The following is a 13,084-nucleotide window of genomic DNA, read 5'->3' as shown; positions in this document are numbered from 1 at the left end:
TCGTATGATCACTTGACTGCTTCTGTCTGCTAGTTATTCATAACTTCATGGTAGCCCTTGCCCTAACTTTGGTCAAAGTGGGCAAGTCGATTTGAATTAGTAGAGCGTATTTACTATTCATCGAGTTTTTATGTGCAAAAGTTCAAACAAAAAATGATTGAACTTCAGTCATATGTACCTGTCAGCTATGTGCAGTTGGACTTCGTTAAAGATTAACTTTGGACACTGTATATCTGAAATTATGTAAGCAACACAAGTTAAATGACAACGTCAAAATTGGATATCCATGCACTTTGCCCTTGAATGTGTGATTATACAATTGGAAAAATTAATTTGGGCCAAGACAAAGTGATCTGTCCTCTAAAGCCCAGGAAACAAGTCTTAAGCCCAAGGTATAAAGAAAAGATGCACATATTGATTAATTTTGAATTAAGGATGTGTTCAATATGAAGAAAAATATTTTTAAGAAAATAAGTGAATTTTTTATTTATTTTTTGTCGTTAGTATGTAAATAAAAATTATAATTACAAATATTTGTATATAATTTAGATAAATATTGTGGGATGTAGTCTAGAGAGGGGTAGGGGTGATAGGGTGTTGAGTGGTGATGATGGAGGCTATACCTATACGGAGATAGGGTGGAGATGATGTGTGTTGAATGATGCGGAGAACATAATCAATGTAAAATGTCATTTGTGTAACTTATTTTTCCTACTTCCATTATATAAGTCCCTTTTTTTATTCTTAACGAACTTATTTTCCTAAAAAAGTGTTTTTTCATACTTCATGTGTAGCACCAATTATTCACTTTCTTGTTAACAAAGAACTTTAATTGCTTTTCTAAAGTCTAAATTTCAATTGACATGAAATCATTGTCCTTAATTAATATATTAATATTATAATAATAAGAATGTTGTCCCACTACTTACATACAAATTTTAGAGTAAAGTTTTCTCAATGTTTAATAATCTTATTGCTAATTGGCTTTTTGTGCAACAAATTAAGCCTTGCCGACGCTTTTATTTTCTTTAATGTCCTTTTCATGATTGAGTTATTAACATGTGCCTATGGTCCAAATAAATTGATATTTACAAATCAATTAAGAGTGTGACACTTACTTGAATTAAGGGGCTCATAAAAAATAGTAACTTTTTAATTCTTTTTGTAAAATTATAACGGATTAAATATGTTATTATTGTTGTTATAATTAAGAGTGTGACGTTACTAATTACAAAGCAAAGTTATTGTCTATGCTCAAACATGCGAAACAAGCTCGAAGAGTTTGGTATAAAGAAAATAGGATGAGAGGAAATAGTGAAGGAATCTTGAGTTAGAGACTTTAGGGTTATTTAGGGTGAAGAATAATAAGTTTTATAGCACTTACAAAGTAAGTTGTCGGCATATCGTGCGTAAAAAGTCCTTATTAAGTAATAGGTTTTTAAGGGGGCAGACTTACAGGCCAGATCTCTCTCTGACCTGATAACTAGTATCGCCTCCCCGCCCAGCTCTATCAGCGGGCCCTTCCACGCCAACGTTATGGAAGTTCCTGGATCGTGTAAAATAATAGTAGTACCAAAGACAGCACCTTCTATCAAAAATGGAAAATTGGCTATGGAGATTCCGCACGGCGAGAGTCATTGGTTCAAATCCAATAGTAGGTAAAATCGACCGAAACCCCTATGAAAATGAAGATTTCTTATAAAAAAATATATAATACTAAAAATAAACTTTTAAAAAATACGAGTAGTAAACCAGTTGACCCATTGGAATTTCAACTTCTATGAATAAAAATATCATGATTAATCTGACGTTGAGTTCATACCAGCCTTGTTATAGATATTTTTTCGATAATAAAAATTGTATGATTGTGTTATGAAGTTCAACCTTATATTGTTGAAACTTTAAGACGCTATTATGAAGTTTAGTAAGAGTTCTTGACTTTAAATTTATAAAAGCAAATCTTAAATATCATGAAAAATTGAGATAATAGTCAAATGCTTCCCTGATCTATTACCCAACTATCAATTACATGTTTATACTTTACGGGGTTCTATTACTCCGGATTATTCTTGTAATACTTTCTAATTAAATCCTTATATATTTATATTGTGATTCGTGAACACGTTTGTTGTTGACCAAAAGCTACAAAAATCAGTTCTTGGTAAGTTACTGTATTATTTTAGGTTACAATTAAACGTATAGTTTTGTAAGTACCTTCATAATTAAATCAAATAACCAAGTATCATGTTGTTGCAAACATTTTGGATCTTGTCCAACAAATTTTATGTTCAGAAAAGTACGTATATGTAACCAAAACTTATAAAAATTGCATATTAATTTCATTTAGCAACAGAATATTATATGAAAATTTAATTAGTTAAAGAGTTATTTAGCGACAAATTAGCTAGGGATTATCAATAAATTTCAAAGTTAATTCTATATTTTCTAGTAGTGTAGAGTTCTAGCTATAGACTCAATAGAAACGAATAGTCCTAGTCAAAATCAAAACCAATTTATCTAGAATTGAATAAGCTATATTTTCTTGAATTCAGAATTTATAAATTCAAAATTTGGATCGACGCCTTTGAAGTTAGTTTCAATAAATTTTCTGAGAAATAATTACAAATCATGTTTCATTGTCAGCAATCTAGATCTAGCAATCAATGTTCTTCAATTTTGTGGTACTTTCAAAGACTCAACTAATTATTTTTACTCCACCATTCACGGTAGGCCAAGAAAAAAATGGTAAGTTCTAGATTATTTGTCCTAAAATATTATATGATTTTAAAAAAATAAAAATATTCTGCAGATATATTTCATGAGATATTAACATGTTGGAGAAAAAATAGAAGTGTGTTGATATGCTACATATATAGAGATTTGGGTATGTGAATATAAGTGTTGAGACTGATACATTTAAATAATTAAAAATATGCACTCTTTAATTATTCATTTTACACATATTAAAAAAACAATAATATTAAAAAGTATTATATAAATTGTGGGGGAGGGAACAATAAGGAGGTCACGACTAGCGTTTGCTTTTGATGGGAAGATTGTAAGGGAGTGTAACACATAAACGGATTCAAAATTTAAAGTAGTTTTTATAATGATTTTAAATAATATTATAATAATAATTGAGTTTACACACAAATTAATATTTATAGATATCTGAACATTAATTTCTTATCATATATGAACATAACATATTTAATATCATAAAATTAAAAATACTTTGATATATAATTTTACTTATTTTATTTAAAATTACACGGTTCAAAAAACTTCTTTATTTTCTTAAATTTCATGTTAGGTTAAAATTAGACAAACGAGATACAACAATAATTACTGAACTCATATATAAATATTTAGTCAAAATAAATTTGTAAAAAGAGAAGAGCGTGTGGGGTAGGCAGACAAAAAATATATTCTTAGTTCTTTATCTAGCTGGACCATTTTCTTTTTATTAATTTATTTTTGCTATTTTTTTTCTCTTTAAAAAGAAAACTATGCCTTTAATTATGCTTAGATTTTTCTTGTCTAATTGAGTTTATAAGTTGTACGTCGGTGCCTAATATTTGTCAAAATCAAGGTGTTATATGTGGACTTTTTTATAACATGTCCAAGTCAAATAGTAAATCGTAACAAATATAGAAAATTAAGATTATATTCGAATTTTCCAAAATAAATAATATTGAAAGTGTCGAATTGATGGATTAGACTGATTTTGGGTGGGTTAAATTTCATTGAGTTAATAAATTGACAAATTAATATAATTTATCTTATTAGATATGGATAGTTTTTAATATCAGTCGCAAATTCATTAATTTCGATTATAATTTTATATTTAACTGTAAATATTTATATCTATTCAATATTATAATATGAATTTGAAATTGTTATTCAATTCACAAATTTAAAATTTTGAATCCGTATCGTATTAATCACGGTGAGGTATGAGGAGCACAAAGAAGCTAACATGTATTATATGGTCCACAAATATGATGAAATATATGAAGGAATCCACTTTATGAAAAAATGACATTACCTTTTGATTTGTAAAGGCCTCAGGTACTGGCAAATGTTTCTGAAAAAGCAGCAACAGATAAGAACTGAAAATAGTCCATGTCAGCATAGTAAAAAAGCAAATAGAAAACAGAAAAAAAAAAGGAAATAAAATTAAATACAAGAATGAAAACATATATATTTATTTTCCATTCGTTGTCTGATACTTATATTGAGATTCGACTAAATCTGAATTTGCTTCGAAAAATTTTATATCAGGAGACAACATGCTCGTCAAAAGAGGATGAAATATAATATTTACTACTCTGTCACTATCAGTTATCACAGCTATATATTTTCTGTCAGCTTTTAAGTTCTATGATTGGGTAAAACAGCCTTTGGAGGTGTTCATTTTGTACTGTCAGCTTTGCTGTCTTGAGGTTTTTCTAGTAAATATTAGCGATCGATAGAAAATTTTATGATTTATATATGATTAAAATTATTCTTTTAATTTATGTATTTATAGTAAACGTTGAAGCTTCTTGTATTTGTACTTCTTAATATTTTGAATCTCTTACTTAAAATTTTGACTCCATCGTTATAAAATGATTAAAAAGAAGAAAAAGTGGGAGACTAAGAAAGCTTCACATGTACATATAGCAAAAAATGGTTGTTTAGATAGTGAAACCAAATTTCATCTTAAAAGTACAAAGACCCCTTTTCTTCATTGATTATAACTTCCAAACATACACCGTTTGAATATTAAATTTACTATTCATGGAATATATGTTCTTGTGTTATAAGTTGAAGTAGTTATATTTCCTTCTTATTAGTCCATCTAGATTATCAAAAAATAGGAAAGAGAATAGAAACACTTCACAAATTAAAGAATTAATTAAAAGTATATATTCTACAGGTTATATACAAGAGGAATATACTCAACGTCATTTCATAACTAGAGTTTGAAGAGGATAACGTCTATCGTACCTTAGCTTATCCCTACTTTATACAACAAAGAGGTTGTTTCTGATTGTCGGTAGACTACTTTTTTAGGTATGTGTATAAAATAGAAAATGTATGAAGTTTATCTTCTAGAAATATACGAATACAATTTTTTTAGCATAAAAATAATCCTAAGATTTTTATAATTAGTTGTACAAGCCAAAGAATAGAAATAAATAAGAAAAAGACACATCATGCATGATTCATGGGTGGCCTATTAAAATTGTTTAAGTTATTAAGTAGTACTTATTTAACGTATTCTTAAAGTTGTATATATCTTTCCCTTTAATCATGTGTTAAGTTATCTTTTTACTATTTATTATGTGAAGCTTATGATTATACATCACTTTTTTCTGTCTAAATATTAATACTTTTGAGAATCATTATTTTACATACATATAAAAAAAGGAATTATGTGGACAACCGCATTATGATTTTTCCAAACTTTTTAATTTTTCTTCCAAGTGTAATACAATATATATAAAGTTTGATACGTGTTGATAGCAAAAGTTTTAAAGGAGAAATGTTATAAGTTTTGAATGAAAATCTTTAGAAAATGATGAAGGTAATTCTGATTATATATGTTGGTAGCGAAACTTCTTGTCATGTGAGTAATCTTCTTCGTTATATATAAACTATGTGAAATTTGAAAAATTAATAGCTAGACGGTAAGACTTTGAGCACCTAAACTATAGTTTTGTAATGACACCATTAACTGAATAATATATATGATAGGTGGGAGGTGATGATATACAGTTTTGAAAATTCGCTCTTTCATCTAAAAATACCTAAACTCCGCACCAATTATTCGACAAGGTTGGTAGTTTATTTGAGGCGGATTCTTTTTATTCTTTTTGTAAGAATATTTGGGTGAGTAAATTAAATGACTACTTGAAGACAACCTTGCCCATTTTCAATCATAGAAGGCATCTTCAACAAGGATATGGATATTTCTTCTCTCATCTACTTGCAACTACTCAAATAATTACTTTTTCTCCCTATTCGATATTTTATATCTATGTTGGGGTTTGTTTAAATCTGAATTCTCGAAGGAAAAATGTCACATAAAATGTAATTATATTAATGTATTTCTTAATAAAGACAAGTTCAAATTAAGACTCGAGACATCTGATTTAAAATAAAAAAATCTTTATTACCAACACATATATTGTTTATATCAAATTAAACCAGGTAAAAGACAGGAGATTAATCTTGATGGAATCATCATTGTTGTTCCAAAATATTACAATTTATGATTGATTTTTTTTTTTGGCTTAAATCCTACATCCAATAATACCTTAAAAATACATTTCTACTATATTATAAAAGAGAGTTTAGGGCCAATTATAATATATAATATTACCTTTTGTCCCAATCTTGAATATTATATATTATATACTTGGACTTTTCCATTTGACAAATATATATATCATGATAATTGACAACATAAAATATTTCAAAAATAAATACATATAAAAAAATTCGATTGATTCTTGAAATTAATCTATCGTTAAAAATTATGTATAAAATACAATAAATCGTGATAATTGATAACTTAAAATATTTATTAAAAAAACAGAAAAAAAGAAATTGACTGATTCTTAAAATTAATCTATCAATGTCACATAAAATGAGACAAAAGTAGTAATATGTATTATTTAATGTGAAATTATTGAAAACTACGTAAAATGTATTGTAAATCTTAACAATTAACAACATTTGATTGACTCTTGAAATTTTATCTATGCTACATAAATTGAGACAAGCGGAAATATATATTAAGTATTTAAAAATTACGTACAACCATATTGCTTTCTGTACGCTTCGAATTATCGTGGTCACTTTTTAGGATAATACAAGTCTTGTACATTTTCTATTTATTTTTTTAATATTATAAATCGCAATAATTAATAATTTAAAATATTTAAAAATATATTAAAAATTGAGTTGGTTTCGGGAATTTTATTTATACTATATAAAATGGGACAAAGGAAGCAACATATATCATTTACAAATGACTTAAAAAGCATTAAAAATTACAATAATTACCAATTTAAAATATTTAAAAGCTATATAATAAAATAGGTTCACTCTCAGAATTCTATCAGGCTCACATATATTGGGACAGAAAAAATAACACATATCATTTTAAAATTACCAAAAAAGTATTATAAATAATAATAATTAACAACTTCAAATATCTGAAAGACATTTTAAAAGGGTTAATTTTGTAATTTTATCCATATCACATAAATTAGGACAAAGTGACCAGTAATATAGGTTATTTGAAAGTTTAAAAATATGATAAATCACAATAATTAATAACTTAAAACATTCTTTTAAAAAAAATTAAAATTTGGATGACTCTCCAAATTTCATTTGTGTCACATAAATTGAGACAACAAAAATAACATATATTGGGTCCATTTAAATTTATTTGTCTAATTTTTTTTACTATTTTTTATATTTAAAAATTGCGTAAAAATACTATAAATCATGATAATTGACAACATAAAATATTTCAAAAATGTTGTATGTGGGTAGTCTTATTATGCCTTAAATAGCGTCAAAGAAAGTACAGGTTTGTGATAAAAATATGTATTTCTTTATCCACGCAAACAATCGCTTCAAAAAACTCCGTTAGTAGCCCCAAAACATACCATTTTATATTATTGGGCCCGTGCATAGCACGGGCAACATTATCTAGTACATTATTATAAACCCCACTTTTCATAGATCTACACTTGCCATTTCCACCCTTCTCTAATTTTCTTATTTTTTTTATAAATATATATATAAAATTCTATTCCTATACTAAAAATAAACAAGTAAACATAATTTTGACCCAAATATTACATCATGAGAAACAAAAAAAATATTAAAATAAAGGGTTAAATAGTCTTTTTCACTTCTCCCCTTCATTTGCCTTTTTTACCCTTGGTTGAATCCCGTAATAACTCACATACCACTTCACAAATTTCCTTAACCCACTTGACAAATCAGTTGTAGGCTTATACCCAAAATCTCTTAACGCCAGGCTCACGTTAGCATGCGTAAACGGAACGTCGCCGTTTCGTGGCATTTTAATAACATTCTTTTTAGCCTTAAGATTCAATAAATTTTCGAGAATTGCCACTAACTTCTTCACCGACACAGGTGAAGTATTCCCCAAATTGTAAACCCTCAATTGCGCCGGACCTCTCTTCTTTCCGCCGCTCCCGGTGCTCTTCTCCGCCGTATCCAACGCGCCGACGCATCCTTTTACTATATCATCGATGTACGTGAAGTCACGCGCCACCTCTCTATCATCCTGAGTGACGTACACGTTAATCGATTTCCCCTGAATCATATCCTTTGTGAAGAAGAAATACGCCATGTCTGGTCTTCCCCAAGGTCCGTAAACAGTGAAGAATCTCAAACCTGTTAATGAAAGCCCGTAGATATGGTTATATGTATGTGCAATTGCTTCCCCTGCTTTCTTCGTTGCAGCGTATAAACTCGCTGGTTGATCTGTTCTGTGATCTTCGGAGAATGGAACTTTGGTGTTCAATCCATAGACAGAGCTCGATGAAGCCCAGACTATTGCAGGTTGTGGATCTGCAGCTTTAGCGATTTCTAACAGATTTACAAACCCAGCTACGTTTGAGTTTACATAAGAGAGTGGATTCTGCATCGCGTAACGAACACCTGCTTGTGCAGCTAGATGAAGGATATGAGTAAAAGGAACAATGTCGAAAAGCTTTTTCAGAAGCTCTGTATCATTAATATCACCTTCCACAATGAAAATCTGATGCTTCGTTAACTGATCTTGACGAGCACGTTTCAATGAAGGATCGTAGTATGAATTGAAATTGTCTAGACCTAAAACACCATCGCCACGTTTCTTCAATGCTAAAGAACAATGGGAACCAACGAACCCAGCTGCTCCCGTCACGAGGACGGATAGCCCGTTAGGGCGGTGGGGAGTCGAAGAGTGACGAACTTGTTTCTCCCACGACGCCCCACCGCCATAAATGGTGGAAGAAAGGAGATTATGGGTAGTGGTGTGAATATTGTTGTTGAAAGTTTTTTCCGAAGTTAACGGAGGGTAATTTATAGTGAAGAAGAAAATAAGTAAGAGCGCCACTAATAGAGTGACACGAAATAAAAGTTTAGACGATGCAGCGATGAGTTTTGTACTATTAACTTTTCGAATATAGCTGTTGTAGCGCTCTAGCTTTGTGGTTTTGCTTGTGTCAGGTGGCGACGCCATTATAGGTTTGAAAACTTTTGCTATATATGTATATGATATCAACCCACTGGATAATTAATTTATCGCTATGATATTGCAGAATATGAGAGAAAAAGAATGAAGTGAAATGGAAGGTGTATGGTTATTGGGAAATGTAAAAATGGGGAGTGCTTTGGATTGAGCAAGCCCCTGGAAAGAAGAGGAAGGAAGAGATGATGTTTATAAAGGAAGAAAAAAAGAAGAAGGATTGGTGTGTGTGTGAAAGAAATAAGAGTGGTGGACCAAAGAGAGGGAGAGTGGTATTGAGTTGTAGTTGGTTGGAGGCCACTTTCTTTTTTTAGTATTCTACAATCTATTTTTTTTAAAATTAAAAAAATAATGTAAATAAAAGTTTTTAAAAATTAGGTGAATTGGTATTTTGATCTCCATTTTCTATAGTATTTGATCTCCATTCTCTATAGTATTTTGATCCAAAATTTGATCTTTATAACATGTTTATGTTTGACTTAATACAATTTTAAAAATTATAAATACAATAATAAGTTAACTATATATTATTCCTTTCATTTCATATTACTCATTATGTTTTTTACACTTTCATCTTTTACTACTTAATGATTATCTCTCTTCAATTATAAATTACACTTTCTTTAAGATCAAAATCAAGCTAATTTTATTTTAAGAACATTCTTCACTAAGGGTAAATGAGACTAAAATATTTAATAATTTCATTTTAATTTTATGAAATGATAAATAAATTGGGACAATTACTTTTAGTAATCTTGACAACTAATATGAGACGAAGAGATTAAAATTCGTCTTAATTATGTTGGAAAATGAATTGAAAATAATTAAAATATGAATAACAAGTATAAAATAGGTATAAAATGGTCAATCATCTCTTGAATTTTTAAATTTGATGAAAATGGACATATTTGTAATATCATAAACAAGTAAAAGTAATGAAAAACAAACAATGATTTGAAGAAAATGCACAATACGCAGATTTCACTCTTACCTTCGCGAGTTAGAGGGAGGCATGGAGTATATTATAACGGAATTTTGAAATGCAAAGCCAGATATCTTGGATTGCACATTGGATAGTGGATACTTAGCTAAGCACATTTAATGAAACATAAAATTACATCTGCAAGTGGTGAAACATAAGTAATTTTCTGATATCATTATAAAAATGAATCATGGAAATATTTATAGATTTGTGGTTAAGAAAAGACTTTATTTGACTCTCAAGAGTGAATAATAATTAGGTCATACTGAGTAAATAAAAATAACTTGGCATTAAAAAAAATATTACAAGTAGCTACATAGATATAAATAATAAAATACTACATTAATGAGTAATTAGAATTTTCTTTCTAGGAAATAAGCCAAATTGGTCCTTAACTTTTAGATATTTATATATTGGTCCTTGCATTTATGTAAGAGTTGAAATGCCAGCTAAAAATTGACTCAAATTTGTATAAAGAATCTCAAAACCATGTGAGACACACATGATGAATTTATGAGAACTGTAAACACTGATCCTTGACTTACGTACTCTTATTCAACGTTATACGACTCACGAATGGATTGTGGTGCAATGATGAAACTATTCCATCTTTAATCAGAGGTTATATTAAGGTTGAGCTTTGGATATGGAAAAAATCATATTGGAAACGTCAATTTTAAATGGACCTTGCAATGCGTGATCCATTCAAACTTTTTTTAAAAAAATTATCACCATATGATGGTGAGACCTCTATATTGATGAATAAAATTACAAAGCTAAGGAGAGCTTAAGCTCGGCAAAGATCGTGTGAGTGTGCAGTTATGCTTCGGATGCTTCACCATAGAATAGATCGATCCAGTTCCCGTTCTTTTTCGGTGCACTCGCTTTATATCTCCGACACACAAGGAAGGACGCGGTGGGAAGGAGCCTCGACTGGGCCAGCATTGATGAAAAAAGATACTAACTAAAGTATAAAAAAATCGTTACAAATGAAGCATGAAGAAAGTATGATATACGCAGATTTTATCATTGTGGAGGTAGAAAGATTTTTCTGATAGACTTCGGCTCAAAAGAAAAGTTTACGAAACAAGATTTGCAAGAACATATGACTAGATACAAGGCAAATGAAATAATTAGTAATACATATTGAAGAATAAGAGACTACGTGACTACTATCATGACTAAAACTAATTAATTTTACTGAAATAGTTTATTAAAAAATGTTTAAGTTAATTAGAAATTACTATTGTTGATTTAATTGATCCTTTGTCTACAAAAATAATGACTTTAAAGATGGAATCTGAAAAAGTCATTATCCTCTTGTTTTACTTCAATTATTATTATCATTTTATTGTTGTTGCTTTCTATTTTCCCTGTTTTATCTTTTAGTAATATTTTCTTTTATATTATTACGAATAAAGTGTATGACCGTTTGTTTGTCACCGACAAAATATTTTAAACTAGAGAGCTTAGGCAATTATAATTATTAATTTTATACACCTATTTAACTAATGAAGGGTTATAAATGGTTTAGATCTAGGGTTTAGTTTGGACAAGATTAAAAAAAAAAGTTCTATTATTTGTCATATTTTGTTATGTTTTGACACAGTATTCTTAATTGAGGTGCCAGTAGAGACCACAGAATGACCTATAGAGGTGTCAAATAGATGGATCGACTATATATAATTAATTAATAATTCCGTCCCTGCATATATCTATACTTTTAGCGTAAATCACATGACTACATAGTAAGACGACATCAAAACAAACCAAATTTAATGTCACCAATATTTTATTTTGTACGTATGTTTTTTATATTTACATTATTTGTTGATTTTAAAATTTTGAGAATTTATTGAGATGACTGAACCTTTAGGTATAGGCACACATTCATCATCACTATGCACTGGGAAATACAACGTGCATGTGCATGGGTAGTGAGTGACAACGTAGTTTACGTAACAAATTCATTGAACTAACTTTTAATTCTATGTATAATAATATTAAATATACTTTGCTGATTTTACAAAATTGTCTTTTTATATCAAAGTTTCGTATGGAACGATTTGGCCAAAATTGTCGAAGGCACTTAGCCAAATTTAAGTTATACGGACTAACAATATAAAAATGATGAACGTGGTTAGTGGTCGATTAATCGTGCTTTCTCTGGTTAGTGGGGATATTAATTAGGTATTTTTGTCCCTTTCTTATTGTAGATATTCCAGTCATATCAATAATAGTTGCATTATTCTCGTAGTTTCAATATGTCATCAAACAATTTTTGTTATTATCTATTGTTTTTTGTATTTCGGCTATAATCACATTATTTCGCTATTGTTATTGTCTTGTTTGCACAATGTTGTGTAATTCTTTTCCCTATTGTTTGTTATATATGTATTTTTTTCAAACTGCTATGATATATGTTACTTGAGTCGAGGGACTTTCGGAAACATCCCTATCTCTATAAGGTAAAGATAAATTAAAGCCTGTTTATACTTTATTCTTCTCAAATCTCACTTAATTATAGTATTACACTAAATATATTATTATCGTTATATCGCAGATTTTGAGCATGAGAGACTATACTAAGATGCAAGTCCAAATTAAATGTCTCCATGTAAGAAGTGGAACCCATAACAAATTTGCATGTTACGTCGGTGTTGTTGACATAAAAATAAATACTATATACCAATTAGAGGGCAAAATGCAAATTAAATGAAGGTTCACTTCATACACACATATACATCAACTTCACTTTTTATCACATGGAGGCAAAATATTAATAGAACATTGAAGAAGGAGTTGTGGGAATAGAGAGGGGGGCCCTAGGGGGTGGG

At 29.2% G+C, this 13,084-nt stretch overlaps 1 protein-coding gene across 1 annotated transcript; it reads right to left on the bottom strand.

The window, feature by feature from the left end:
- Positions 1 to 7,795: 7,795 nt before the first annotated feature.
- LOC102603120 (UDP-glucuronate 4-epimerase 6-like) lies at positions 7,796 to 9,425 on the bottom strand. Its single transcript, XM_006360866.2, has one exon. It carries the CDS (start codon positions 9,257 to 9,259, stop codon positions 7,913 to 7,915), a length of 1,347 nt encoding a protein of 448 aa, XP_006360928.1. The 5' UTR covers positions 9,260 to 9,425; the 3' UTR covers positions 7,796 to 7,912.
- Positions 9,426 to 13,084: the final 3,659 nt, after the last annotated feature.

The sequence above is a fragment of the Solanum tuberosum genome, unplaced genomic scaffold, assembly GCF_000226075.1.
Source record: "Solanum tuberosum cultivar DM 1-3 516 R44 unplaced genomic scaffold, SolTub_3.0 scf00339, whole genome shotgun sequence".
Taxonomy (NCBI): Eukaryota; Viridiplantae; Streptophyta; class Magnoliopsida; order Solanales; family Solanaceae; genus Solanum; species Solanum tuberosum.
The sequence above is the reverse complement of the archived record's forward strand: the minus strand, read 5'-3'. Positions and strand labels throughout refer to the sequence as shown.

Bases quoted from the DNA above. Each gene is read 5' to 3' on its own strand.
- LOC102603120 (XM_006360866.2), bottom strand. From the start codon at position 9,259: ATGGCGTCGCCACCTGACACAAGCAAAACCACAAAGCTAGAGCGCTAC.